Here is a 12,819-nt window from a genome sequence, read left to right as displayed (position 1 = left end):
ATTTATTTTAGGATGAAGGCAGAGATTATAGTGTGGGGGGCAAAGTGGAAAGCCAGACGGCACAGATTATGGTTAGCTGTTCAGAATGCTTCCATGTTCTGTTTTTATTCATATATATAAATCCTATGACAATAAAGACGGTATGTAAATAAAGGTGCTACTGTTTGTTTGTTTTAAAGATCTTTCTTAATTTTTTTTATGTGACTTCTTTTAGAGACCAAGAAGCGTCAGTGTAAAGTTCTCTTTGAATACATTCCACAAAATGAGGATGAACTGGAGCTTAAAGTGGGAGATATTATTGATATTAGTGAAGAGGTAAGGAAAACACATATTAGAGATAAAGCAGCAATTAGAATTGATGCTCTGGGTATTAGAAAAATGCTTTGTAAGAATATTAATTTTTTAAATTTATTTTGCTAGTTTTTTTTTTATTTTAAGATACAGATTTTAAAGTGGATCTTTAATGACCTAAAGGAAGGTTGTTTAATTGTAGAAATAAAGCTTTATTCATCCTTGCTATGCCTAATATTTGTGTACTGAATTTGTGTCTTTGACTTTAAAATAAAATAAGCTCTTTTTTAAGCTAAAATTTATGTAATCTAGGTAGCTAAGCATATAAACCTTTCTTTGATTCTTAATTCAACTTTAGGCACAAGCCATAAAAATAGAAGGATTATTACCTGTTGCACAGCAGAGGTGTATGCAAGCAGAATGTAAAAGCTTTGTTTTGTTTGAATTATCACATTCAAATATTAACCTCAAAACACTTTGCCTCATTTTACTATCTTAGAATAAGATTTTTAAATATTTCAAAAATAGCTTTTCATATATCTACTTTTATCATTAAAGGAATATTTTTTTTAGCAGCTAAAGATGCCATTTTCAGAGTATATATTTTGATAATCAAGTATTGCCACTGCAACTGATTTTGTCTGATAACATGTAATTTCTCACTAGTTTTTGTTAAATTCCATGTGTTTATATAAGAGGCAGTTCTGGTTTACTTCTACCAGGTGGCAATAATAACAATGTTCATCAAGCTCACATTATTCCTGACGCACCATTCTGAGTGTTTCAAGATTATTATTTCCTTTAAGTTTATGAACAACCTAAGGAGATAGGAATTTTTATCCCCATTTTACAAACAAGAGATGGAGTCACAGCAGATAAGGGATTGGCTTATCTCCTGTTGCAGCATTCCAAATTTTGTGGCAGAGAACACTGTTTTGTTAGGTTCGTCAGTTACAAGGGTCCAGAATTCAGATTGGATGGCTTGTTTCTGTTCTGTGGTTTATTATAAGATCTCATTGTGGAAGGGTTGCAAAGTGCTATTGATTAATTCAATCCACATAGATTTAATCTACTTAAAATTTTTTTTCCCTTTGTTTTTTCTTATAGATTTAAAGGGATTATTTTGCACCACTAACTTTGTGCCTGTTCATTTCTATCTCTCAATTTTTCTGTGGGGGAAGTGAAAACTTAAGAGAAACTATTATTATTTTTGAGTTGTGAACTCTTTCAGGTAGAAGAAGGCTGGTGGAGTGGAACCCTGAACAACAAGTTGGGACTGTTTCCCTCCAATTTTGTGAAAGAATTAGAGGTAACAGATGATGTTGAAACTCATGAAGCCCAGGAAGATTCAGGTAGACTATTTTAAAAATTTGAATGGATTTAAACAAATTTTGTATATGACTACTGTTTATTTTGTATATTTTTAGTCTCTCATCTTTTTGAACTATGAGCTTTAGTTTATCTATTTTTTAAAAAAGCAACTTATGACAAGGACTTAAAGTGAAAGTGTTAGTCGCTCAGTCGTGTCTGACTTTTTGCAACCCCGTGGACTGTAGCCCACCAAGCTCCTCTGTCCATGGCATTCTCCAGGCAAGAACGCTGGAGTGGGTAGCCATTCCCTTCTAGGTAAATAATTTACTATTTTCCCCTCTGATGTCTGCTTCAACCCAAAGTAAACTTTATAGTACCCTTATTATGAAATGATACTGCTTAAGTTATCTGATTTCTTCCCACTTAAGGTCTACTTATATACAGTTGTGATCAGAGTTTGCAAATGGCCTGACTACTTAAGAAATATTAGAAGTTTAAAAGAATCTTCCTCGGATTTTCTGTATTCACATAGTAGATTTTGTTTTCCATGTGCAGCCAGAATGTCATTTAATTATTCTGCGATCTCTTGTCATTTAGAGACTCTCCTATAAATTACTCCTAAATTTGCTCACCATTCAAAAGTATAATTGAAAAAGCTTTATCCCAAAACTTGGAATTACATCTGTGAACTACTGAGGGATTTAGGAGAGATTTTTTTTTTTTAAGAGACATTAAATTCATTAAGTGTTGGCATGGGGATAAGTAGATATTTTTCTTTATGGAAAAGTATATAGTGAAAATGTTCAGGGATTCACACTTGCACACTCGTGTTATTTGGCAGTTTTATAATGGTTACATAGATTCATAGATAATGAGGTATAGACATACAACCTTAAGGTTGTTGGTATTGCTTTTTTATTTCAAAGACAGTATAGTGTCAAGATACGAAGGCTGTTATTTTAGTCCATTAGAGCTGCTGTAACAAAATATCGCAGTCTAGGTAGCATAAAAACAAGAGATTTATTTCTCACAGTTCTGGAAGCTGGGAAATCCAAGATCAAGGCTCCTCTCTGGTGCATAGTTGCTGACTTCTCACTGTCCTCACAAGTTGGAAGAGGCAGGGGAGCTGTCTGGAGCCTCTGCAAGGGACTAATCCCATTCCTGAGGGCTCTGCCCTCATGACCTATTCACCTCTCTGAAGCCCCACCTCTTCACTTGGGGAGCTAGGATTTCTACATAGGAATGTTGCAGGGACAATTACTACTTTGCAAACTGTCCGCTGAATTACTTCGGGCACATATTGGCATAAAGTGTCATAGATATTGTATCTATTGTTATTTATTTTTAACATTAAAATTTAGTGTGAATTAAAGTGTATAGTGAAATAGTCTTTATGATGCCATATAAACTGAGCTCTTAAAATATTGTATGAAATTCAAAGTGCATAAGGGATCAGTAGCAAAAGAAATTGAATTTAAATTTGGAAGTAGTTCATTACTTCATAATTATGAGTAGTTTGGGCATTTCCTTGCACTATTGAGCCTTATTTGAATTTTAGTAACCTTGCAGAATCATATCTGTTAAAAATGTACTTCCTTGCTTGCTTAACCCCTTTACAATAACAGTGCATTCTAAATGTGGAGCTTTGTGATTATGGGGTGGTAAGTCAGTGGTTGAAGTACACTGTAATTTCCCTTTTTTTAAAAACTTGAATTTTCAGGCAGAGAGATTTTGCATATTGATGTAAGTGCCAAGAAGTGAGCACTTTATAAGGTCTTTAGAACTTTAGTGAAGATGTGGTGTCCTTTGAGTTTTAATTTAAGCATTTGATATCTTACCCATTGGGTCTTAGAGAATTGATTGGTCCACTACTCCTGTGTCCTAATGAAATATAACATCTTTTGTGTTAACTGATGTTTTGACAGTCTTCTTTAGTCAGTAAAATAGCATCTATTTCAGATAGATGAATTACAGGAATTAGCAACTGTACATTATAAAATGTGTTCTTTTTTTGTTTTGTTTATAGTATTGGAATACCATGTCCGCTGCGTTTATTTTACATAGTTTCTTCTTACACTCCTTCTTCTTTTAATAGATAGAATGAAGTATATGGGATGTGTTCATGGTTTGACCACTTAAACTCTGGCTATTATTGCCGAGAAGATAATTCTGACTCTAGACAGTAGGTAGACAGTATTACCTGAGCCTTTATGAGTAATTTATTTTCATGCCCTCTGTTTTCATTGAAGAAGTGTGGAATAAAAGCTATAAGAAAGCCCCTTTTTATATTTTTTAATAGGAATATGGTAAATTTATAATCTGTTACTTAGTGGTTTCTATATAAAAATCTCAAGATTAATATCTTTTTAGTAGTCAATTTCAGGAAAAGCTTTGCTTCTCTAGAGAAGTGTTATATTTCAGTTTTTATAATAAAGTGACTGCCCTTTTTTTTTGTCAAATATTCTTAGTCTTTGTTGTTTAGAGTGTCCTTGTGTTTTGCCTGTAAAACTGTCTTTTCATTTACTTTCACCCCTGTGAGAAATATGAGCAGTGATATGTGGGTTTGATGACATTTCCCATGGATCCAGTGCATTCCCAAATCTGAAATTTAAAAGTTGAAGTGCGTAAAGGGAAGTTCTAAGTATGAATATTATTATTTAATTAAGTCAGCATGTATATATCTGTTCATTCAGTACATTGAATGTCACTGAGCATGTTGTGTACATTTACTGTCTCTTGTCTTGTGTCATCTTTGTAAAGGAGCGGTAAATTTTGACATACTCTTCTTAAGAAGCTGGTATACTATGATTTCCTGCATTTCTGATTGGCCTTTTACTAATTAGAAATATCTAAAATTATTTTTAAATATTAAAAAAAATCAGTATAAATTGCTTAGGATATTTTACTACTCAGCAATTTTATTTTTATTCTACCTTTTTTTATTAGGAGGTATAGGATATAAATACTATGGAAGTGGAATGTCAAGGTTTTTGTGATTTTAGGAGTCATTCTTTAAAAACCAATTATCCTTTCAGATACTGTTTTGACTGGGCCTACCTCACCTTTACCCCTCTCTCTGGGGAATGGGACTGAAACTGCACCTGGATCAGTTACCCAGCCAAAGAAAATTCGAGGAATTGGATTTGGAGATATTTTTAAAGAAGGCTCTGTGAAACTGAGAACAAGAACATCCAGTAGTGAAACAGAGGAGAAAAAACCAGAGAAGGTAGTAGTGATGAGCTTTCCTTAGATTAGCCCCCTTCATTCTCTCTAAGCATTTTTAAAAATGTAACAATTAGTTTACAACTCTGCTACCTTTTCTTTTTTGAGATTGCTAGTGATAGGTTATGAATGAAAAGTGTGAGAAACTTTTTCTAAGCTTAAGTGACTTCCTTTAATGTTTACATTTGATTCTTATAAAATTGGATTGGGGGGTAAATTTAACACAAACTTTTCTTAGTGGAAATTTTAAAGTTTTTCGTTATTATAGTATAAAAATATAAAAGGCAAAATACATTTTTGTTTTCCTTTTAAAGCTAAAATTATATGTTTTGCCTTCCAGTTTGAAGTAGCCCTAAAATGGGCCATTTTAAAGTGAATTCACAGTGAGATATTAGTTAAATTAGGCCTTGCTTAATTTTTCTCTGGATTGTTAGTAGTGATGAAATCTACTAATCACTAGCCCTCGATGTATGGAGAACTTTATTTCTTACTGGCATTTCACTGGCATTGTGAAATAAAGAGAATGTACCATTTAATAAGAGATTTTAAAATAAATCATTAAGTTTTTACTTTGGGGGGGAAATAGCTACAGTCTTTAGGATGTTTATTTCAGGTCTGTTGTTTCTGGTGTTAACACCTTGGAGATTAGTTTGAGTGCTTACTTCAGGAGGCTCATCCCTTGACTTTTAAAGTATTGTTTCCCTTCTGGTTCTCCTTTGTTATGTCTTATTTAACTCATAATATTTGAAAGTGTTTTAGTATTTACTTGTGTTTTTTAGTTGCATTTCACTATTAAGACTGTTTTGGTTGGTGAAATATATTCTGAAATTTTCTCCTAAAATGGTTAGTTTCAACATTTTTTCTTCCTTTCCCAGCCTGTTACATATTTTCTTATATAATAATAAGTTAGGTTCGGGAAAGAGAGCTTGCACTTTCTCTTCTGCCTTTTCCTGGCTGTGTGACTGTCTGACATTAGGATTATGGACCTAATTCATTCTTGTTGTTTTTTTTTTTTTTTTTTTTTAATATGGAACGCTTCACGAATTTGCGTGTCATCCTTGCACAGGGGCCATGCTAATCTTCTCTGTATCGTTCCAATTTTAGTATATGTGCTGCCGAAGCGAGCACCATTCTTGGTTATAAAGGTACAGATTAGAATTCTTGTTGGGATGGTGCTATATAGTCCTGTAACAGCTAGGAGTGTCTAGAAGCAGTGTCTGCATTATGAGGGATATTAGGCTATATGATCTGAGGTCCCTTTCTAACTCTAAAGCATATGGTTATGTTGAATAACTTTATCTGATTGTTGATTACACTGGTAAGCATTCCTTTGCCATTTTTTTTAAATAACTTTTTTTTTTTAAAATTTCTGGCTGTGCTAGGTCTTCTCTGATGTGTGGGCTTTTCTCTGCTTGCAGTGAACAGAGGCTGCTCTCTAGCTGTGGTGCACAGGCTTCTCATTGCGGTGGCTTCTCTTGTTGTGGAGCACAGGCTCGAGGAGTGCAGGCTTCACAAGTTGTAACACATGGGCTCAGTAGTTCCGGCACACAGGCTTAGTTGCTCCATGGCATGTGGGATCTTCCCGGACCAGGGATTGAACCCGTATCCCCTGCATTGGCAGGTGGATCCTTCAACACCGAGTCACCAAGGAAGCCCCTCTTTTGCCATTGTTAATGTTCACTAAAGAGTTGTTGTAAGTGAGAGCACTCTCAGGATTACCATATAGGATGGCCTTCCAAAACTTGCTTTGATCACTGACCTAGGAATTGATAAAGTAGAGAGCACATTTGCTGTGTTTGTAGGCAACCCCAGATTGGAAGAGATAATGGAGAAAAGGGAGAAATTAAAGTGAGTATTTTAAAAGATAAATAGAATACACAATGATATTACCAGTTAGCAGTATGCTCAGGTTTTTAACTAATGAAATTTAAGGTCAAATGTAGTGTTACTTCTGAGGAGAGAACTTAAGGAAACACTAAGACATGATGAAAGGCTTACTGTAGTTGATTACAATGGAAAATTGTCCACTAGACTATATAGTTACAAGGTAACTAGTTACAAGTTAAAGTTACAATTGTAACATTACCTAAATGTTTTCATTCTGATAGCAGCATTGAAGTAAGTATAAAGACTTTCTTTTCTTTGTCTCATTGTAAGGAAGTTCAGTTCTGTCCTTTAAGAGCCCACCTTCTGGGGTCGAACTTTCAAGATTCAAATCTGGGCTGCACTGCTAAATTATTTTTACTGTGGTCAAGTTATTTAACTGCTTTCTAACTTATAAAAAGTGTGACCGATAGTACCTACTTTATTCTGATTGTTCTGAGGATTAAATTACAAGGCATGTAAAGTGCTTATTAGTTCAGAGATTGGTACATGGTACATTTTCAAATGCTGTTATTATTTGTTTTGGAGGTTCTAAAATAAATCACAGCATTTTGGGTGTCAGAGTATGTTTGTTATCCTTAAGACAGAGAGTTTTAAAACTGGAAGTTCTGGGCTGTCATTTAAATAGCTTTTCAGATATTTATCTGTTTCATGGCAAAGTTTTCAGTCGTATTACTAATCTGGCTATAAGTACTGTTAGGGAAAGCTCGATAACTGTTTATGGAAATGATGTTTAAGATTATTATCTTTGTTATAACTTAAAATAGGTGATATTATCCTTTCTGTTCTAGCCTTTAATCACACAGTCACTGGGATCCAAAACTCAGAGTGTGGAGATAACAAAAACAGACACTGAAGGTAAAATTAAAGGTAAGTTTTGTTGTTTTTTTTTTTCCATTTATTTTTATTAGTTGGAGGCTAATTACTTTACATCATTGCAGTGGTTTTTGTCATACATTGAAATGAATTAGCCATGGATTTACATGTATTCCCCATCCCAGTCCCCCTCCCACCTCCCTCTCCACCCGATCCCTCTGGGTCTTCCCAGTGCACCAGGCCCGAGCACTTGTCTCATGCACCCAACCTGGGCTGGTGATCTCTTTCACTCTAGATAATATACATGTTTCGATGCTGTTCTCTTGAAACATCCCACCCTCGCCTTCTCCCAGAGTCCACAAGTCTGTTCTATACATCTGAGTCTCTTTTTCTGTTTTGCATATAGGGTTATCATTACCATCTTTCTAAATTCCATATATATGTGTTAGTAAACTGTAATGGTCTTTATCTTTCTGGCTTACTTCGCTCTGTATAATGGGCTCCAGTTTCATCCATCTCATTAGAACTGATTCAAATGAATTCTTTTTAATGGCTGAGTAATATTCCATGGTGTATATGTACCACAGCTTCCTCATCCATTCATCTGCTGATGGGCATCTGGGTTGCTTCCATGTCCTGGCTATTATAAACAGTGCTGCGATGAACATTGGGGCGCACGTGTCTCTTTCAGATCTGGTTTCCTCGGTGTGTATGCCCAGAAGTGGGATTGCTGGGTCATATGGCAGTTCTATTTCCAGCTTTTTAAGAAATCTCCACACTGTTTTCCATAGTGGCTGTACTAATCTGCATTCCCACCAACAGTGTAAGAGGGTTCCCTTTTCTCCACACCCTCTCCAGCATTTATTGCTTGTAGACTTTTGGATAGCAGCCATCCTGACTGGCGTGTAATGGTACCTCATTGTGGTTTTGATTTGCATTTCTCTGATAATGAGTGATGTTGAGCATCTTTTCATGTGTTTGTTAGCCATCTGTATGTCTTCCTTGGAGAAATGTCTGTTTAGTTCTTTGGCCCATTTTTTGATTGGGTCATTTATTTTTCTGGAGTTGAGCTGGAAGAGTTGCTTGTATATTTTTGAGATTAATCCTTTGTCTGTTGCTTTGTTTGCTATTATTTTCTCCCAATCTGAGGGCTGTCTTTTCACCTTGCTTATAGTTTCCTTTGTTGTGCAAAAGCTCTTAAGTTTCATTAGGTCCCATTTGTTTATTTTTGCTTTTGTTTCTAAAATTCTGGGATGTGGGTCATAGAGGATCCTGCTGTGATTTATGTCGGAGAGTGTTTTGCCTATGTTCTCCTCTAGGAGTTTTATAGTTTCTGGTCTTACATTTAGATCTTTAATCCATTTTGAGTTTATTTTTGTGTATGGTGTTAGAAAGTGTTCTAGTTTCATTCTTTTACAGGTGGTTGACCAGTTTTCCCAGCACCACTTGTTAAAGAGGTTGTCTTTTTTCCATTGTATATCCTTGCTTCCTTTGTCGAAGATAAGGTGACCATAGATTCGTGGATTTATCTCTGGGCTTTTCTATTCTGTTCCATTGATCTATATTTCTGTCTTTGTGCCGGTACCATACTGTCTTGATGACTGTGGCTTTGTAGTATAGTCTGAAGTCAGGCAGGTTAATTCCTCCAGTTCCATTCTTCTTTCTCAAGATTACTTTGGCTATTCGAGGTTTTTTGTATTTCCATACAAATTGTGAAATTATTTGTTCTAGTTCTGTGAAAAATACCATTGGTAGTTTGATAGGGATTGCATTGAATCTATAGATTGCTTTGGGTAGTATAGCCATTTTGACACTATTGATTCTTCCAATCCATGAACACGGTATATTTCTCCATCTGTTTGTGTCCTCTTTGATTTCTTTCATCAGTGTTTTATAGTTTTCTATGTATAGGTCTTTTGTTTCTTTAGGTAGATACACTCCTAAGTATTTTATTCTTTTTGTTGCAATGGTGAATGGTATTGTTTCCTTCATTTCTCTTTCTGTTTTCTCATTGTTAGTGTATAGGAGTGCAAGAGATTTCTGTGTGTTAACTTTGTATCCTGCAACTTTACTGTGTTTGTTGATTAGCTCTAGTAATTTTCTGGTAGAGTCTTTAGGGTTTTCTATGTAGAGGATCATGTCATCTGCAAACAGCAAGAGTTTAACTTCTTCTTTTCCTATCTGGATTCCTTTTACTTCTTTTTCTGCTCTGATTGCTGTGGCCAAAACTTACAACACTATGTTGAATAGTAGTGGTGAGAGTGGGCACCCTTGTCTTGTTCCTGATTTCAGGGGAAATGCTTTCAATTTTTCACCTTTGAGGGTAATGCTTGCTGTGGGTTTGTCATATATAGCTTTTATTATGTTGAGGTATGTTCCTTCTATTCCTGCTTTCTGGAGAGTTTTAATCATAAATGGATGTTGAATTTTGTCAAAGGCTTTCTCTGCATCTATTGAGATAATCATATGATTTTTATCTTTCAATTTGTTAATGTGGTGTATTACATTGATTTGCAGATATTAAAGAATCCTTGCATTCCTGGGATAAAGCCCACTTGGTCATGATGTATGATTTTTTTTAATATGTTGTTGGATTCTGTTTGCTAGAATTTTGTTAAGGATTTTTGCATCTATGTTCATCAGTGATATTGGCCTGTAGTTTTCTTTTTTTGTGGCATCTTTGTCTGGTTTTGGAATTAGGGTGATGGTGGCCTCATAGAATGAGTTTGGAAGTTTACCTTCTTTAAAGGTAAGTTTTTGAATGAAATGTTTATGTTGAGTGAAGCATGCTCAAATATATTAGACTTGTTGAAGACACTTGTTACATTGTACTACTTCATCAGAGTATTAAATCCTCCTATATGTGAACACCATGAGGTCAAAGAGTTTTGGATGTTTTGTTCATTGACGTATCCAGTATAGTTAGAACTGTGCCTGGAACAGGTAGGCACATGGTAACTATTTGAATGAATGATTAATGAAACTTATTATTTAATTCAACATGAAGTAAATTGGCTAAAATTATTGAAATCATCTAAAAGCTTCTAGTGTTCATTTCTTTAGACAAAATGGAGGCTTAATAAGTATTTGTTGAAAGAAGTGTAATTTATATATAAACTTTATTTATGTTTTTCATTTTAGCTAAGGAATACTGTAGAACGCTATTTGCCTATGAAGGTACTAATGAAGACGAACTGACTTTTAAAGAGGGGGAGATAATACAGTTAATAAGTAAGGTAAGATACTTCTCAAGTTTTTCTGTGAATAACTTAATTTATTCATAGAAATATTTTTTCAGTAGTCTTGCATTCACACTAGAAGGTAAGCTATGAAAGACCTGGGACTTTATCATGTTTATTTCTGTGACCTGAGAACCTGGCATATAGTAAGTGATCCGAAAGGTTTTTTTTAAGCAAATGTTTATTGTCTATTATTGTTATAATTGATGTACTGGAAATTATTTTTAACCCTCATGTTGTGGGGAAATATATTTTTTTAGTAGGATCTCAAAGTCTGCTTAAGGTCTTTATTTTTTCCTTATAAAATTAATGGAATTCAGTGTTTTCTTATGTTGTTGCTAACTTTTTTCTTATCTAGACATAACCACTATTATCTTTATTCTTCATTTTGCGGTTTAGGAAACTGGAGAAACTGGCTGGTGGAAGGGTGAATTGAATGGTAAAGAAGGTGTATTTCCAGACAATTTTGCTGTTCAGATAAATGAGCTGGATAAGGACTTTCCTGTAAGCTTTTCTTTTTCATTGATGATGATAAGTTAAAAAAACTATTGCCAATATTTCTTAAACAAGTTTTTTACATAGTTACTGAGTACTTTTCCAGGAATTTCAGATTTATATAATCAGGTAAAAGTTACTTGAATTATGGTGCAACAAAACAATGTATCACTTCTGTGTTTTGTTCCTGTTTTTCTTTTCCTTTGACTAAAATTAACTTAGACTTTATTACTTTATTATGATTAAAAGAAAAAAGACTGGCTGTACTATTTAGACAAGTTAGCACTTAAGTCATGTTTAATTTTGTTGAAAATTTTTATTTTAAGGTATTGTTGGTTACTGTTACTCTATCACTGCATTTTTGGGACAGTGAGAAGGCTTTATTTAACCTCCTTACAGGATTTAATGTATCGATCTCACTTCTCACAGTGAATAAAGTGAGATTGAGTCAATGATCTTTCGCTTTTCTACAATTTGATCCCTTTTTTTCACCTATGGAGGGATTAATGAATTTTTAAACAAGAGGAAAAGATTTACACAGAGAGCTGGCAAACCCTAGCAAGGCAGTCTGCCATATTTAATTTAAGCCAGTGCAGAAATCTCTAAACCTTTGCAGTCTTTTATTTAAAGTAAATTACAAAAGAATAATATGTGAAGGCTTACACTGTCTGAGATTCTTCCTTTGCTAAATTTCATTCATTATTAATTCAACAGGCTTCAGGTGTGCTTTATTTTTACACACTTCATATTTATACTCTTGTTAATGAACCCGCTTTCTTTTTTTGGCTCTTATTAGATGTTCATGGAGTGTTGATTATCAGTTATTTTTAATTTGGAAAAACCAAATTCACAAACTTAGAAATGCGTTTCAGGTTTTTTAAGGCAAAAATGAGTGAATGCTTGTAAACCCAAGAGAATTTTAATAAATTGAAAAATAGACCTTTGCCTTTATGTTCTTTTTGAGAGTCCTGAATAATCAAAAGTAAAAGCTCTATATATTTATTAGGTATTCCTCTTCTTTTAAAATAAAGTCTCTTTCTTTCCCTGCCAGGTGAAGAGAGGTAAAATGGTGTATAGGAATCTTAAAATAGGGGAAATAAGAAAGAATGTTTTTGCTCATCCTTAAGATTTTTTAAGTTTATCTAAGTCCATGATAATTTTTGAAATATTTGAATTTTGATCAAGGAGGCATTTGTTCTAACAGGATAAATTTTTTGTCTGTGATCTTTTGTGGAGTTGTTTGGATCTTATCATTTTATAATTTCTTGCAGGTTTGGGGTAAGGAGAGGTATTTATGTAACTTAGATTATTTATGATCAGAGTTTAACTGTAAATATGTAATATGTAAGTGTTTTACTATTTTCACAATTATTATTTTAATAGAAACCAAAGAAACCACCACCACCTGCTAAGGGTCCAAGTAAGTAAGAAACAGATTATTCAGTTTTCTGTTTTTTATATTTTTAAGTTCTAAAATGATGAAATTGGGTCTTCTGTAAATCGTTTATTTTTCATTAGCAAAAATTAAATGCTATGACACTATATATAATTTTAAAAAATA

At 34.0% G+C, this 12,819-nt stretch overlaps 1 protein-coding gene and 1 non-coding gene across 2 annotated transcripts in view; one reads left to right on the top strand and one right to left on the bottom strand.

The window, feature by feature from the left end:
* The window catches only part of CD2AP (CD2 associated protein), an 86,455-nt gene that overhangs the window by 48,525 nt on the left and 25,111 nt on the right, over window positions 1-12,819 (top strand). The window contains exons 4-10 of the mRNA XM_020912295.2: window positions 215-315; window positions 1,523-1,643; window positions 4,638-4,828; window positions 7,500-7,578; window positions 10,666-10,760; window positions 11,163-11,267; window positions 12,642-12,678. Coding sequence (XP_020767954.2) covers window positions 215-315; window positions 1,523-1,643; window positions 4,638-4,828; window positions 7,500-7,578; window positions 10,666-10,760; window positions 11,163-11,267; window positions 12,642-12,678 — 729 coding nt within the window. The remainder of the gene's footprint in view (window positions 1-214; window positions 316-1,522; window positions 1,644-4,637; window positions 4,829-7,499; window positions 7,579-10,665; window positions 10,761-11,162; window positions 11,268-12,641; window positions 12,679-12,819) is intronic.
* On the bottom strand, window positions 5,846-5,952 carry LOC139031641 (U6 spliceosomal RNA). Its single transcript, XR_011484146.1, has one exon. It is a non-coding gene; the product is annotated as a U6 spliceosomal RNA (small nuclear RNA).

Source organism: Odocoileus virginianus, chromosome 27, assembly GCF_023699985.2.
Source record: "Odocoileus virginianus isolate 20LAN1187 ecotype Illinois chromosome 27, Ovbor_1.2, whole genome shotgun sequence".
NCBI lineage: Eukaryota > Metazoa > Chordata > Mammalia > Artiodactyla > Cervidae > Odocoileus > Odocoileus virginianus.
The sequence above is the reverse complement of the archived record's forward strand: the minus strand, read 5'-3'. Positions and strand labels throughout refer to the sequence as shown.